Source organism: Myxine glutinosa, chromosome 1 (genome assembly GCF_964187855.1).
Source record: "Myxine glutinosa chromosome 1, kmMyxGlut1.1, whole genome shotgun sequence".
NCBI lineage: Eukaryota > Metazoa > Chordata > Myxini > Myxiniformes > Myxinidae > Myxine > Myxine glutinosa.
The window spans coordinates 243,823,159-243,840,071 of NC_136261.1; the positions used below are offsets into that span (position 1 = coordinate 243,823,159).

At 42.5% G+C, this 16,913-nt stretch overlaps 1 protein-coding gene across 2 annotated transcripts in view; it reads right to left on the reverse strand.

Annotated features, from left to right (window-relative positions):
* The window catches only part of LOC137435546 (uncharacterized), a 46,178-nt gene extending 32,419 nt beyond the window's left edge, over positions 1-13,759 (reverse strand). The window contains exons 1-2 of one of the 2 annotated variants that reach the window (XM_068129440.2): positions 13,626-13,759; positions 2,471-2,540 (exon numbers count right to left, since the gene is read on the reverse strand). In XM_068129440.2, coding sequence (XP_067985541.2) covers positions 2,471-2,540; positions 13,626-13,659 — 104 coding nt within the window. In that variant the 5' untranslated portion in view covers positions 13,660-13,759. The remainder of the gene's footprint in view (positions 1-2,470; positions 2,541-13,625) is intronic. The other variant, XM_068129445.2, reaches the window with a different exon arrangement.
* Between the last annotated feature and the right edge of the window lie 3,154 nt (positions 13,760-16,913).

Here is a 16,913-nt window from a genome sequence, read left to right on the forward strand (position 1 = left end):
AGGAGCATCTGTCAGTTTCTTCTTTAAATTGGAATTACCAAGGATGAGCAGATCAAAGTTCATGCATTTTGAAGTCAAAATAATGCATTGCTTCGTGTTAAATTTTCCAATTTGACCTCGATGTGGCTAATGCAAGAGTGCAGTGACCAAATAGAATATGTCGTTTCAAAATGATGAATTGATGGAGTCGATTTTGTACAGTTAGCTTTAACTCAGGACGACATTTGTATCATCGGCCTATGAGCCTCCCGCTAGTTGCAACAGGCCGTGGTCGTGCTGTCGAGATGCTGCAGGCAGTGTTGGTGCGTTGTCCTTGTGTCCCGGCTCAATTCTGGAAGCAAATGTCCTTTTTAATGGAGCGTGATACTTCATGCTTTGGTACATACCTTATTAAGTGTTATTGGAACATACCTTTCAGCCATGTACACCTTTTAGACACCTGAATACATTTTAGACCTATTAAGACCATTTAGACCACTTCACCCTCAGACTCCTTTAGACCCTAACTACTATTGGAAAATACCCTTTAGACCCATTACACACCTTGGACCCCTGGATCCTTTACACCCATTCAGATACTTTAAAGCCCTTAGACTCTTTTAGACCCTAACTACTATTGGAAAATACCCTTATATACCCCTTTGACCTGTGGACCTTTTGACCCGTTAGACCCCTTTGCACGCACAGCACACACACATCTATAGTCTTCTTGCAATATACAGACTACAGATTTTTCAGCAAGTAATGCACTATTTCCACCTATCCAGAGGGTGGGCACTCTGCTAGTTTGATCATAATTTGTCACAGCATTGGTTAACCAATAAAAACCGAGAAGCATCGTTTTTTAAGGGCAAATGCTCAAAGGGTCAAAGGTCAAGGTCACATAAAAGCATAAATTTCAATCCAATCAATTTGAAATTTGAACAGGATTTGTATATTGTGTCACAGACCTCGTTCAGCAAAAATCAAAACAATCTATTTAGCCGTTTTGATATCAATGGTCTCCATGACAACAATTTCATCCCATTATAATCAAATGGGACTTTTTGTGAATTTATTATTACCATACATCAATAATTTTCAATATGCCAAATAGAAACATCCAAAGCTTATTTGTACATATTTGTAGTATATGCTGTGTAAAGTTTGGTCAAACTTGGTCTAAAATCAAGGTGAAGGGGCATCCAAATCATGCAAAACCCCTATTAAGCCACAATTAGAAGATGTATCAGCCAAATTTGTTATGCCTAACGAGCAATCATGTAAAACACTTGATAGATCAAATTTTCAAAATTGACAATTTGCTGTTTCCATGGCAACTATTTTTATTTGGTTTCTCAAGTATTGTGCTGTGCATGATATCTTTCTTGTTTGTTTGTTTATATATGATTCAAAAACTTTAAAAAAACAACTACACTGAACCAAATCCAACCGAATTTTACATGTCGCCAAAGGTTACCCCAAGTATGGTTTCTGGTTGGGTAGCATATATGGAGAGGAGAGATCAGGGTGGGAGGAAGATCCATATTCTCTCTATGTAAATGTGTATTGTATGGTGTCATCTGGTGGTATCCAGTATTATGAATCACCTTCTTCTTATATGAAGAAAGTTTAAACAACTTAACAATATATATGCATTATGGTGATGTTGAAAACCGAGCGAGTTGAACCCATAATTACTAGTGGAACATACCATCTCGAACCGTGAGACACACACCACACAAACATCATAGGGTCTTCTTGCAATATACATGTAATGGCCAAAAAAGATGGAAACACTTGGATAAATTAGGGACACCAAGCAACGGCTTGCATACAGGTGTGGACCATGTGATAATTAACCAAATAACATCCAAGCATGCTTAGGGTCATGTATAAAAATGCTGCACAGGCCTGGTTGCCTATAATTATGGCTAGCATGGCTGAAAGAGGAGACCCCTCCCCGCCCCCCCAATTCCCCCATCCATAGAATACATGTCATCGCTCATTGGTTTGATGAGCATGACACTGATGTTATCCATACGTCATGGCCTTCTCAGTCACCAAATCTGAACCCAAATGAGCATTTATGGGATATTCTGGAACGACGCCTGAGACAGCCACCTACATCAAACAGGAGTGAGTTGATGGACTTTTTTCGTGGAAGAATGGTGCCGCATCCCACGTGCAGAATTCCAGATGCTGGTGGACTATATGCCACGGCGCATATAGGATGTAATGGGCACACATGGTGGCCCAATGCTCTATATTAAGTGGCTTTACATTGGCGTTTGCATTTTGTTTTTGTCCAGTACCTTTACAAACTATATCAGATCCTACATTTTCAAAATGTTTCATTTCACTCATTTTAAGCAGAGGTTCAAGCCAAAACATCAAACATTTGGCTCTTACACGAGCCTCGATCTTGTATACAAAAAAACAAACAAACAAAAAACAGCATTGCGGAGAAGTGGAAGTGAGTTTTGCTCACGCCGTATAAAAGCAGCAAGGATGGTTGACAGAGGTGATGTTATCTGACTTCCAAGCAGATGAAAGATGACCTAGGGGAAAATAAGAGAGGATAGAGCAGAATGTTTGTAAAGTACAACATGCCATATTTTGATTAAATTTGTCAGCAAAGTAATGAATAACAAGAATGACCACACTGTGGTCACAACCTGCGACTAAATCTGGTAACGGGCCAATTGGGAAACACGCATTTAAAGCACTTTTAGAAAATGAACAGCGAGATTGGGAAACACACATTTAATGCGCTATTAAATAATGTGTAACATAATGCTTGATTATGTAACATAATGTAACGTATGATTACCAAGTGTTCTGACATACCCTACATTCTGATGGGCTTGATTAAACCTCACTATTGTTTGACATATGATTAGATTTTTCAGAGTCCTGCAGAGGCATCATTTTGCCTTTCCTGTTAAAATATGTAAATATGATTGAGCTAGGGTGGATCAAGGGTTTTCCGGAACCGGATGCAAGTGAAAGTGAGATGAGCAGGTTTGGTTGGTGGCAGTTGGAATAGAGGATTGACTCAGATTCCAAACGCTTCGGACATATTTTCCTTCCACGCTAAAGACCCTCATCGTCAAAATAACACTCGACTCAAACAAAGCCAATGGTTTTAGCAATGTGCATAATGTAACGCTTCATTACATAATGTAACGCTTGATTGCGTAACGTAACACTTGATCACCGTGCGTTCTGATGTGCATTCTGACGGACTGGATTAAATCTTACTATTATTTGAAATATGATTAGATTTTGGGGGTTCCTCATCTTTACTAACACTCGACCCAAACAAAGCCAATGGAAATCTGATGCAACAAACCCAGGCAGTGTAAAATCAGCAGAGGCCAACAGGACTAATGTCTTAGGCCCACGAGAAAGCCAAGATGGTGGCCATATCATTTAGTCTCGACGATATGGTGGGTGGAGTCAAGCAACAGATGTGGGAGTGGTCCAGCAGCTGTCCGACCAATGGGTGCACATTTCAAAAATTGACCCCCAGCAGCAACCCCAACAACAATAGCAACACAAAGCTCTTGTAGACCTGTGGTGGAGAGCTTATCATACATTCTAATAAATTGGCCAACAAAACACATGTTACCTTCACTGGACTATGAAACAGATAAATCTGAACTATTTTTCTTTTGTATGGAGCACAAGACTGCGGGGTGGCATCACTAGCTGATGGCTGGCTGTGCCGCTGATGCAATGCCCTCTACTCATTTTGTTCATTGGTAATTTCCATCCACCAACTAATGATCTACATTTTGTTCATCGGGCAGCAATTTGTAATTTGTTCATGGTGACAGTGATAGCTCACTATACTTTCTGAGAAGGATCTTTAACGTCCACCAACTAATGATCTACAGTTCATTCATATAGTATTCACACCCCTTGACTTTTTCACATTTTCTTGTGTTACAGCCTGGATTTATAAATGGATTTAATTATATTTTTATGTCACCGATCTACACAAAATACCCCACAATGACAAAGTGAAAACATGTCCTTATAATTTTTTACAAATCAATTGAAAATGAAATACAGAAATATGTAATTGACATAAGTATTGTCGTGCGAATCCCTCAAGGTTAACACCAGAGACCGCAGAAGACCGAACGGCTTTAATGGAGGCGTAGACCAAATATGGATTTTGCTATAAAACGTGGGGGGAAAAGTGAAGAGGAAGAGGTGGAAGCGCTTACCGATAGCAATCCAACCGCAGCTCCGATCCTGCAGGGGAATCAACTCAAAATGGACACAAGATTTTGAATGGAAAGGGAAAATATTGCAAGGGTTTATTTTACAAGAGATAGCGGGACAGGGAAATACGCGCCGGTAATAAAATGTCCTAAATCCCGCACACCGACTTCCAAATACGAGACAAGGGAATGAATTGCGAAAATAACTGTCCGTCGTGTACGTGTGAAATGTGGTGCATCTTAACTGTCTGCAGTCTTGTCCACCGTCCAACGCGGCTCCAAGCTCCGGTGCGAGGAAACCCTCCGTCCGCTTCTGCTCGGCCCCAAGCCAACGCCCCACTCCAGGCTCCTCGTCGACCGCCCACGAGGTCCGTTCGCTCACAGCACCAAAAGCACCGAGCACCGAGAAGATGGCGAACCCACGACCTCTAGGACCTTTCAAGACGAAGAGCCAAGAGCCAAAGACGAACACCGACAAGCGAAGGGCCAGCACAACTCAATACCAAGCGCCAAGTCTCAGCACGACGCAATAACAAGCGCGAACCGTCAGCACGACTCAATCTCCCAGAGCGAAGCGTCTAGAATCCTGCCAGCGAGTCCTTTTGTAACTTGGCATGTGACACCATTTTTGGCGCGCCACAAACCAGAGCCTCGTAGCGTCGCGCCGTCTGCCGAACCTCCTCGTGCCTTCCACGCTGATTCGCTCAAGGTTCGCGCCTTCCGCGCCAACCAATCACAGTCCTCCTGGGCGTGGTTCCCAGCCTGCCCAGTGTCTGATGCCCACGCCGGTGTTGTACGCTGCCGTTGCCTGTTTGTCTTCCACAGTCTTTGTAAGGGAAGGGAATTTAATTACTGTTGCACTAGAGGGCCTATCTAAGTGTTTATATGAGTGCGTTACCATAAGGGACACAGGTTTGACGACAGAGGGGACGACGAACAAAGGAATCTTATCCATAATCCCTGCACTATTTAGCACGCCCTGCTCCCTCGTAGCGGGGACACCAATACAGCTTATACCGACAAACCGGACTAAAAACACCGAACTTATTACAGGTAGATTCCCCATAGCGACAGTCAGATACCTACCTATACAGATCTATCTGACTCTAGATATTCCTCTGCACCCCAGACATAACACAGCCCTCTCCCTCCCCCCTGGAACCATAGCTCCTGCTCGGTTCACTGCAGGCGCTACCATTCCAGTCTTACCACTTACTGTCTCACACTTAATTAACCTATGAAATAAATCAGGAGGGCTGTGGGAAGTGAGGCGGAGTGAGCCATTCCATTGGTGGATTTACTGGTATGTTTAAGGTCATTGACATGTTGCAAGGTCCACCTTCGGTTGAGCTTTAACTAACCAACAGATGGCCTCACATTATCCTCAAGCACCCTCTGGTACAATGAAGAATTCATAGTGGATTTTATGATGGTGAGCTGCCCAGGCCCTGATGCAGCAAAGCTGCCCCAAACCATAATATTTCCACCACCATGCTTTACAGTTGGTATCAGGTTCTTGTGGTCAAATGCTGTCTTTGGTTTTTGCCAAACATGTCTTCTGGTACTGTGGCCAAATAGCTCTACCTTTGACTCATCTGTCCAGAGCACATAGTTCCAGAAGTGCTGGTCTTTGCCTCGGTGTTCATTGGCAAACTTTAGTCTTGCCCTGATGTTTTTTTTTTTGTTTTGTTTTTGTATACTGAATCGAGGCTCGTGAAAGAGCTGACATTTACTTCACAAACAAATCAACCAGACAAACAAAATATATAAAAAGAGGGAGCGGAAGACAAGAGAAGGGGCAGCACACAAACACTTGAGAGCACACAACATTTAAGAGCAGGGAGATGTGTGAGAGGGAGAGGGCTTGGGGGGAGGAGTGGGAACGGAGGGGGGGGGGGGGTGGGGTGGGAGAAGTATCAAACACAAGGACACCAAGGACTTCCAGGACAGAAGTTGGTATTTCAAAAAAGTGGAATATAGGGGTGAAATTAGCGGGAATAGAAAAGATCAAGGTTTTGGATGGGGGAAGATAGGAGATGGTGGTGAACAGCTGTTTTAAAGACCTGGACGGTGGAGTGGGATTGAAGAGAGTGAGGGAGTTTGTACCAGAGGCGGGAGAAAAGAGGAATGAAGGAGTGAAGGTGAGCAGCGAGTCTTGATTTTGGCAGTTTAACCATAAGAGGGTTGCAGGCAGATCTTGTGCGACCTGTAGGAATATTTGCTGGACAGAGCCCAGAGAGAGCTGGGGGGGCAAGGTCAGAGAGGAGTCGGTAGAAGACGGAAAGACCACCAACCTGCCTGTGGTGAGTGAGTGAGAGGCCCTTGGAGTTAGCTTCATCGCGGGAGATTCCAATGATTCTGAATGCTTTGGTTTCAACAGCGTGAAGACGAGCTAGGTGTGAGGCAGACGCACCAGCCCAGAGGGGAGAGCAGTATTCCATTGAGCTGCGGATGAAAGCCTTGTATGTGGTGAGGAGCTCAGGTGTGCCAAGGAAGGACTTCGCACGACGGAGGATGCCCAGTCGGCGACTGGCTTTGGAGGCCAGATTTGAAATGTGGTTTTCCCAGGAAAGATCATGGCAGATAGTGAGACCCAAAAGCTTGAGTGACAGAACTTCTTGGAGAGGATTATTCAGAAAGTGGATGGGAGGGTTGTCCTGTCGGTCTTTACGGAGAGACATCGTAAGAGTGTGAGATTTGTCAGGATTGAAAATGTCAATCAATTTGTCATTGATTTGTTGAATTTGTCAATGTCAATTTGTCAGAAAATGTTCTTTCTGGACAGCAAAGATTTCCTCCTGGCACACCTCCCATGTCGATCAAATTTGTGCAGCCTCTTTCTAATGGTAGACTCGTGCACTTTGACATCAACAGTGGCAAGAGCTACCTGTAGGTCTCGTGATGACATTCTGGGGTTCTTAGAGACTTCCTTCAGCATCTTGCGGTCTGCTCTCGGGCTGAACTTGCTGTGGCGGCCTGGCCTGAACAAGTTGGCAGTTGTTTGGATTCTTCTCCACTTGTAGATGATCTTCTGGACAGTCGAATGATTGATTTCAAATTGTTTGGAGATCTTTTTAAATCCCTTCCCAGACACGTAGGCATCTATAACCTTCTTGCTGAAGGCCTCAGAGAGCTCTTTTGATCTAGGCATGGTGACGCCGCACACTTCAACAACAAAGAGCAAACTAAACTAAATGTCTGAGGTTTAAATGAGAAAGGTTCCTCCAAGATCCTCTCCAACGATGTTCTAATCATTTGCACCTGAGCTGGTGAACCTGATTCTAATTTTAGGTATTTGAAGTGGTGATAAATGTAGGGGTGTACTTACTTTTTCCACATGCGAAATTTGCATTTATGTTTATTTAAATTATACAATGGACTACAAAATGTAAATGTTTCATGATATTTGTTATATTATATCACCTTTATCTATCAATATTGTTTGAAACTAGGGCATGCCCGTACGTGGGTGCCCGTTCCTTGCCAAAAAAAAAAAAAAACGCTACCCGTACGCTCTACCCCGCCCGTACGCCCGTACGCCCGTAAACAAAAAAAACAACGCTCTTCGCTTCCGCCCTTCGCTCTGGGAGAAATAATGCGCATAAGAAATCGAGAAATTATTATTTTCTCCGGAAGAAATCGAATTACGAACCGTAATGGCGCACGCGCTCGGCTCGGCTCGCAACAACGCGTTCTGTGATTGGCTGCCGGAAGTGAAGTCTTCACTGTCCGGAAGGTCGCAAATCGCAGTTACGATGAATCGCAAATTAGTTTTAATTAGTTTTAAAACATAGTTTAACGCCAACATAGTTTGCCAACGTGAAATAAATGAATACGCTCTCAAATGTGCCGTCCGAGGCAGAGTCTGTTCGCCACGTTCGGCACACGTGATAGCTCGCTGCTCTCTGATTGGTTGAATCGTTTTTTGGACATAGCTCGGTAACTACTTGTCCGATTAATTTCAAACCTTGAAAAGGCACATCCTCGGGTCCCCAGCAATATACCTGGCAAGTTTCAAGTATATCGGACCCGTGGTTGTCGAGAAACAGCGGTCACAGACAAACAAACACACACACAGACACACACACACACACACAGAGATTGCTGGAATTATAGATAGATGAAGACCAAATAGCTGTAAGTTGAAATATGTTGAAAAAGTCAAAACTTTACATGGGGTGTACTTACTTTTTCACGTGACTGTATGTATCAGCTTTACACATCTGGATTTGGGGAGTTTCTCCCATTCATCCTTGCAGAATTGCTCAAGCTCTGCCAAGTTGGATGAGGTGCGTTGGTGAACAGCAATCTTCAAGTCTTTCCACAGATTCTCAATGGGATTCAAGTCTGGGCTTTGGCTGGGCCACTCAAGAACTTTCACGGTCTTGTTCTGAAGCCATTCCAGTGTTGCTTTGGCTGTATGCTTGGGGTCATTGTCCTGTTTCAACATAAATCTTCACCACAGTGTAAGGTCTTGTGCACTCAGAAGCAGTTCTCCTCAAAGAATTGCCTGTATTTAGCTTCATTCATTGTTCCCTCTATTTTTTTATTTTATTTTATTTTGTATACAGAATCGAGGCTCGTGAAAGAGCTAACATTTATTTCACAAACAAATCAAACAGACAAACAAAATATATAAAAAGAGGGAGCGGAAGACAAGATGGGGAGAGAAGGAGAAGCACACAAACACAACATTTGAGAGCAGGGAGATGTGTGGGAGGGAGAGGGCTTGGGGGGAGGAGGCGTGGGAAGGGGGGGGGGGGGGTGGGAGAAGTATAAAACACAAGGACTTCCAGGACAGAAGTTGGTATTTCAAAAAAGTGGATTTGGGGTGAAATTAGCGGGGGTAGAAAAGATCAAGGTTTTGGATGGGGGAAGATAAGAGATGGTGGTGAACAGCTGTTTTAAAGACCTGGAGGGTGGAGTGGGATTGAAGAGAGTGAGGGAGTTTGTTCCAGAGGCGGGAGAAAAGAGGAATGAAGGAGTGAAGGTGAGCAGAGAGTCTTGATTTTGGCAGTTTAACCATAAGAGGGTTGCAGGCAGATCTTGTGTGACCTGTAGGAATATTTGGGGGACAGAGCCCAGAGAGAGCTGGGGGGGAAAGGCCAGAGAGGAGTCGGTAGAAGACGGAAAGACCACCAACCTGCCACCCATCAAACAAAAACCACCAACCAACTTACAAGTCTCCCAGTCCTTGCCACTGAAAAGGGTCCCCATAGCTGGTATAGCATGAGGCTGCCACTACCATGCTTCACGGTAGGGATGTTGTTTGATGGGTGATGAGCTGTGCTCGTTTTCCGCTAGATGCAGCGCTTTGCATTCAAGCCAGAGTTCAATTTTCATCTTATCAGACCACAGAATATTTTTCCTCATGGTCTCAGAGTTTTTCACGTGCCTTTTTGCAAACTCCAGGTGTGCTGTCATGTGCCTTTTTCTCAGGTGTGGCTTCTGTCTGGCCACTCTCCCATAAAGTCTAGCTTTGTCTGCTGCAGAGACTGTTGTCCTTTTGGCAGGTTCTCCCATCTCAGCAATCCTCTCTGCAGTTCTGTCAAAGTGGTCATTGGGTTCTCGCTCATTGGTCCTTCTTGTCCAGTTGCTCAGTTTGGTCGGACAGCCAACTGTAGGAAGAGTCTGGATGGATCCATACTATTTCCATTTCCTAATGATGGAGCTCACTGTGCTCTTGGGAACTTTCAATACTCTACGAGCAGTTCCTTTGACTTTATGGTTGTTTCTGCTCAGACATTCAGTGTCAACTGTGGGACCTTGTATAGAAAGGTGTTTTTCTTCATACATCATCTCCAATCAATTGAATTTGCCACAGGTGGTCTCCAATAAAGTTGTAGAGACGTCTCAAGAATGATCAAAGGAAATTGGATACACCCAAGCTCAATTTAGACTGTGTCATAGCAAAGGGGTTGATACTTATTTACTTGAGACATTCCCGCTTTTCATTGTTAATTGCTTTGTAAAAAATTGTAAAAAAAAAAAATTCACTGACATTATGGGGTATTATGAGAAGATCAGTGACCAAAAAATCTCAATTGAATCCATTTTAAATTCAGGATGTAACACAACAAAAATGTGAAAAAGTCAAAGGGTGTGAATACTTTCCGAAGACGCTGTCACTAATGACCAATTAATGGCATATTTAACAGCCACCAATTCCTACAGACAGGACACCCAGCTTAACCAATGGCACACACATTGATGAATCACATTACCTGTGAAACACCAGCATGACAGTTTATAGCTGGGTCAGGATTCAAAGCCAGACTAGGACAGGTTAAAGGTGAGTGTTCATACCTCTAGTATTCTAGGGCCCCAGGCCATTCTGCCAGCCGACGTCTGAAGCAATCTATGGCTTTCTCCATATATATATATATATATATATATATATATATATATATATATATATATATATATATATATATATATGTCATGTCACACAGTCATGGCTAAAAATATTCGCACCCTTGCACTTTTTTCAAAGAATTTCCCATTTCTTCCAGAAAATTGTTGAAATTAAAAAATCTTTTGGTATCCACATATATATATATATATATATATATATATATATATATATATAATTATATATATATATATATATATGTCATGTCACACAGTCATGGCTAAAAATATTCGCACCCTTGCACTTTTTTCAAAGAATTTCCCATTTCTTCCAGAAAATTGTTGAAATTAAAAAATCTTTTGGTATCCACATATGTATATCTTTGGTTTGGAGTGGAACAAAACAAAACAAGTACAGATACATTCAAAGTACACCACCCCCATGCGAAATAAATAATTGGCAAAATTATTAAATATGGCACCTCCGGCGCCCGGCAATACCGCCGTGCAGCCCATAGAGACTGTATTGGGTGGGAGAGGTGTACAATAATTGATTAATTAATTGCATGATTAAAATAAATAATGACCATTAAATATTTTCTGAAGCAATTGGCTAATAGCGTACCTAAACCACCAGTGCTTCATCCGAAGCTGTAACTTTATGAAAATTAATTAAATAAGCCATTAATCGAAAAAATTAAGTAATTAATTGATTAATCAATAAATAATTCGATTAATTGATTAATCAATAAATCTAAAATATCCTTTGTCCAAATATTAGTCACTGTTCTGTCCAAATATTAGCTTCCTACCTCAAAAGGTGCCTGAGATATTGCCCAGATGAGAAAGAAAATAAATAAATGATTAATAATAAAAATAAATAAATAATAATCAGAAAATAATTAAATAATTAATCAATTGCCTAATATAATACCTAAACCACCACTGTTTCATCGGAATCTGTAACTTAAAAAATTCAATTAACCAGCTCATTCATCAAATAATTAAATTAATAAACCATTAATTGATTATGAATACATAAAAAAGCCTTTACAGCCAAATAACTTATCATTGTCATGTCCAAATATCAGCTTCTTAGCTCAAAAGGTGCCTGAGATATTGCCCAGATGAGAAAGGAAATAAATAAGTACTTAATTAATAGATAATAATTAAATAACGAATCAATTAATTGATCAATCAAAAAACAAAAAATACAATTTTGCCAAAGCACTTGCTCACTATTGTGCCGAAATTTCAGCTTCCTACCTCAAATGACGGCTGAGATATCGCCCGGACAAACAAACAAGAAAACAAGAAACCGGAGTGAAAACCGAGTACTCCCTTCTAGCGTGCTTCATTGCCGGGCCCCCTTCGGTGCCCGGCAATGACGTCATGCAGCACCTGGAGATGGCACAGGAAAGGAGCGGTGTACAAAAAGCTGAAAAAAGTACGAAATCTTAGCTTATTCCACACAGGAATCCTGAAATGGCCCGGACAATATTATTGGCAACTTTTAGCAGTTGTAATAAATTATTCGATTTCAAGCAGGTGATTCTCTTTTACTTTGGAATTGAACTCACCGATGGTGAGTTGCAGGTGCCTGCAATATAAAAATCACTCATTTAACCAGTTTGAATGGAGAAAAGGAGTCATTCTGCTGTTTTGTGTCACTATGCCTACCACAATGAGCATGGAGAACAGAAAGAGGATCAGAGAATTGTCTGAGGAGGTCAGACACAAGATTGTAGCCAAGCAGGGACAATCTCAAGGCTACACGTCCATCTGCAGAGACCTTGATGTTCCTGTGTCCACCATACGGAATGTTATGGTGGTCCACCATACGGAATGTCCACCATACGGTCCACCATACGGCAGCCAACCTCCCTGGATGTGGCCGCAAGAGAAAACTTGATCTAAGATTGCAATGAAGGATTGTTTGAATGAGGGAGAAAGCACCTCAATCAACTGCCAAACATATTCAAGCTGACCTTCAGACACAAGGTACGCCAGTTTGAACTCGCACCATCCGTCGCCAACTCAATGAACGTGGATTCTATGGTTGGAGACCCGGGGAGGGCCCCGCTGCTGAGAGAGAGACATAAGAAAGCCCGACTGGAGTTTTTCCACAACACACCTGAACAAGCCAAAATCCTTCTGGGAGAATGTCCTGTGGACAGATTTGTTCAGTGGTGGTGATAACTCACCTACTCGTCACAAAAGACAGTTGGATCTCATGTCCACGAAATAATACTAACAGATGGGCCAACCAGCTTCACATCTATCCAAGGGACGGAGCTTTGTGATGCAGGTGAAGGAAGCATCAATCCATCAGCTTGTAGTTTTTCTATTTTTGGTTTTTTGGCTTTTCATTTTTTATTTTTTGTGGGTGCCTCAAACATTACACTCACTGAGGAAAATGTATATTTATTATAATATCACACACACACACACACACACACACACACACACACACACACACACACACACACACACACACACACACACACACACACACACACACACTATGGATTTCACCCCCTTTAAAACTCGTCGACAACATACAAACAGAGATGGATTACAGGATAAGTTGTTAAAGATATTCCAACATCAGGTCAGGGCTTGATGAAGATAACTCAGGTAACGTGTCACGTGTGTCATTCGAGCTGAGCTGAGACCAGGTGTTATTGTTATAACTCATGTCACGTGTGCAGCTCAGTAAACAGGCGCCGACAAACATCGTTAATCGGTTTTCCTGGAAGCCTGGCCAGAGACGAAGTGAGGACAGTTTTCTGAAATTCTGAAAGTCAAGACCATTAAATCCGAGCACTTCATTCATTATCACAAGGTTGCCATGGCACCGCAAAGTGCGCGTATGACGACGGAGCACAAACAAGATAGCCGAAGGACTCGATGCTCTGAGATACACTACAGGGTAGTCCCGATCACAACATCACGGAAAAGCAGTCGATGGATTGGATGGACATTTAATAATCGATTTCGACCAAGTTCGCCTCTACTTCGTCCTCAATTCTAATTTACAGTATTGACCCGAAAACTCACATAGAAGTCTCATGCTCATGTCATGGTGCTCCATCTGAACTCTGAATCATGGTTAGGATCAATTATCCTGCAGCCGACAACCGCGGAAGACAAAATAACCTAATGATTCTTCTTCTTCTTCAATTAAATTATGCAGTTCAGTAGATCTACCGGCGTCTATATACTCCACGATTATACATAAAATACTTCGTTGACAAATCTTGAGTTGGTTTTGTTATATCCGACTAACCCGAGCTAAAATTTTCAAATTATTTCCTTATAGTTTGTATTTGTGAGGTGTTTCTCATATACTGTACCCTCATCGCACCGATACGATCGATCGTAGTAAATTCCTTGATTTACGTACAGTATCTTCAACCCAAGGAGACTCGTGTAAATCACGTGAGCAAGCACAACACGAACCCAACACAAAACTCTTATCCTCCGTATTTTGGACACATTTTATAACCTCTTTGTTTCAAAATAACTTTGATTTGCGCTTTATATTTATAAACATTAAACGTTGATATATCACATTTTAGTTTTTTACCTCAAACCAACCTTGTGCGTAGAGGACAATGGCGGTTCAGTTGAATCGGTCTGGGGAATTTTGTATGTTCACATAAAGTTGGCTAAACGTAGTCAAGCATTTTACCTGCGATAGCCGGCAAATTTGGTAACGTAAATTAGTGTTGACCATAGCTTCCGATTTCCGGTGGCCGACAAACACGTGACATTACGAATACCAGCAGAATTCTTTTTTTTAATTGATAAACTTGTTTAAAATACTTACAGTTTGAAGGCAAATGCAGATTAGCAATATTTTATTTCATATAACATTAATATATTTAGAAACAATGCCCAATTAATTTAGTCACCATTAATGTTATCGTGAGTCAATAATAGTCCCGATAAAGGGGAACCAAAACATTGACGCTTCATTCATTCATTCATATACTCATCCACTCATTCATGCAAAGCATAATTATTCATTCATTTTTTCCTTAATTATTTAACTCATTCATTCATTCAATCTACTATTCATTCATTTAATCATTCAAAATTTAATTTGAGCAACCATTCATTCAGTCATGCAAACCCTAATCATTCAATCATTTCTTCATTCATTATTTAATTCATTCAATTATTCATTCTAGTCATTATTCATTCATTCAATCATTCATTCATTCATTAATTTTATTATTATTAATATTGTTATGGATCTCAGAGATGGCACTCCCCTTAGTAAAGGGGGGGGGGAGGGAGGGAGTTAATCCCCTTGGCCTGTTAAGCCGGCCGTCTCTGGTCCTAGTACTTGTAACGCTCTTTTGCGGGGTGGGATTGATCAGGGTTATTGGTCAAGGTGTTATCCCGAATACCTTCACCAATCCCTCCGCAAAACAGGGAGACAAGTATCGCACGAACCACGGACAAGATGGTATTTGCCGAGCGGTTTAGCAATCCGCGGTTCGAGCCGTCATCAAGCGACTGAACCCGATTCCGAGCGTTGGCCAAATCGTGCCACAGGTACTCAATCAAAAGAAGGGACTAAAGCGATCGGATGAGAAAGAAGAAACCAAAGGTAAGAAATACAGACATTTATTAATTATGTACAGAAAACCAAAGGAAGAGGAACGAAAGTAATATACAGGGTGAAGAAGAAGAAGAAGATACACAGGGAAGCCTTAAACAGTCTTATTTTAAAATCCCAGACAACAAAAAGGACAGACAACAGACTTACACGACAAGGGAATAGCGGGTAGGAATCACTGGAAGAAGGTTTGGAGGAAAAGCACAGTGAGGAGGGCCGCTTCAAATCCAAGGCTGAAAAACGAACAGCCGGCGGCGGCCCCACGTATATGGTTTCAGCGGCGAAAACCCGGCAGGCAGCGCGGTTTATGTTGCCGCAGTCTTGGCGACCCGAGCGCACCGACTCTTGCACCCCAACGATGCTCGTGCTCCAAAAGCTGCTCGGTACTCCTCTCTCCCTCCTCTCTCATGAACCTCCTCACGCGTCTCTCATGAACCTCCTCACGCGTCTCTCAGAAGCAGTCCCATGCAGTTGCTTTTATTGCTGTCGGCCATATCAAGCCACAGGCTCCGATGGCACGCCTACCGGTTCGCTCACCACGGTGCTGGTTGGCCGGCCAGGGCTTGCTGACTCCACCTCTGATGACGACGACGTGCCATGCCCGTTCTGGTGGCTCCTCCCCCTTCTTCTCCGAGATGGAGCACATGGCAATGGCGTCTTGTGGGGATAGCAAACCACTCGCACCACTTTCGAAGGGAACGAAAGGGACCTATCTTATTTGATTAATACAATGCAGATTCAACTATTGGAAACATAGCCTTACCTGAAACACATAATAATGAAATAACTACGAAGAGGGCCTATGGTTCGCTACGTGTTGTTCATGGACTAACTAGGGGATGACCTTTGACCTTAACAATGAAATGGAGGTATTTACACAGATAATTATTTACAAAGGGTATATTTACAACTATTTACTAAGTGCAAGGTTCTCAAAACCCCAACACAGCACCCTCATTCCTCCAGGCACGTGCCGGGCCGACAAAACTTTAACTTAATGTGACACTCAGATGTAGTTACCCTCTACTATTAACCTTACCCTGAGTGCGACAGTTTTAAACACAATTAAGTATGTCCCCCTGCTACGTTGCATCCTACCTAACAGATTCACACCCACAGGATAACCGAATTGCGGAATTATTTTCAAACTATACATTTATGGTGGGGAGCATTATTTACAAGACACTATTTTGTGTTTACACTGCAACCCAGGACCTGTCTTTCTTGGGAAGCAAATATAATCCTGCGGGAGGAATGAAAAGCATGCACTGCACTGCACTGATACACCACCCTTACATGCCCGGGGATGCAGAATTGATATTGCAATGCATCCCCAAGCATGCAAGCACCAAAAACACCAAAAAGCACCAAAGCACCAATAACAAGCACCATCAAAGCACCATCCAGTGCACAGTCATACATTCCAATGTCAATAAGATGGTGTCCGACGTCTTCTCCGCTCTGCCGGGCCGATGGTCCTGATGTTGCTCTTTCTTGCTGTTCTTGCTTGCGGCCTATTTGATGGATAATAAAACAAAAAGCACAAAACGTGTCCGTTTTTTAAAAATTATGGCCAGCAGGGGCCAACTATGGTGGTCCACCTGCATGGCTTAGTGCCACCTCACCGAGGTCCGCAAGCGAAGACTTCTGGCCACAATGGCCGGTCCCAGCAGAGGGGTCATGCCACAAACGTGTGGTCCATTTGTGTGGTGCTTGGC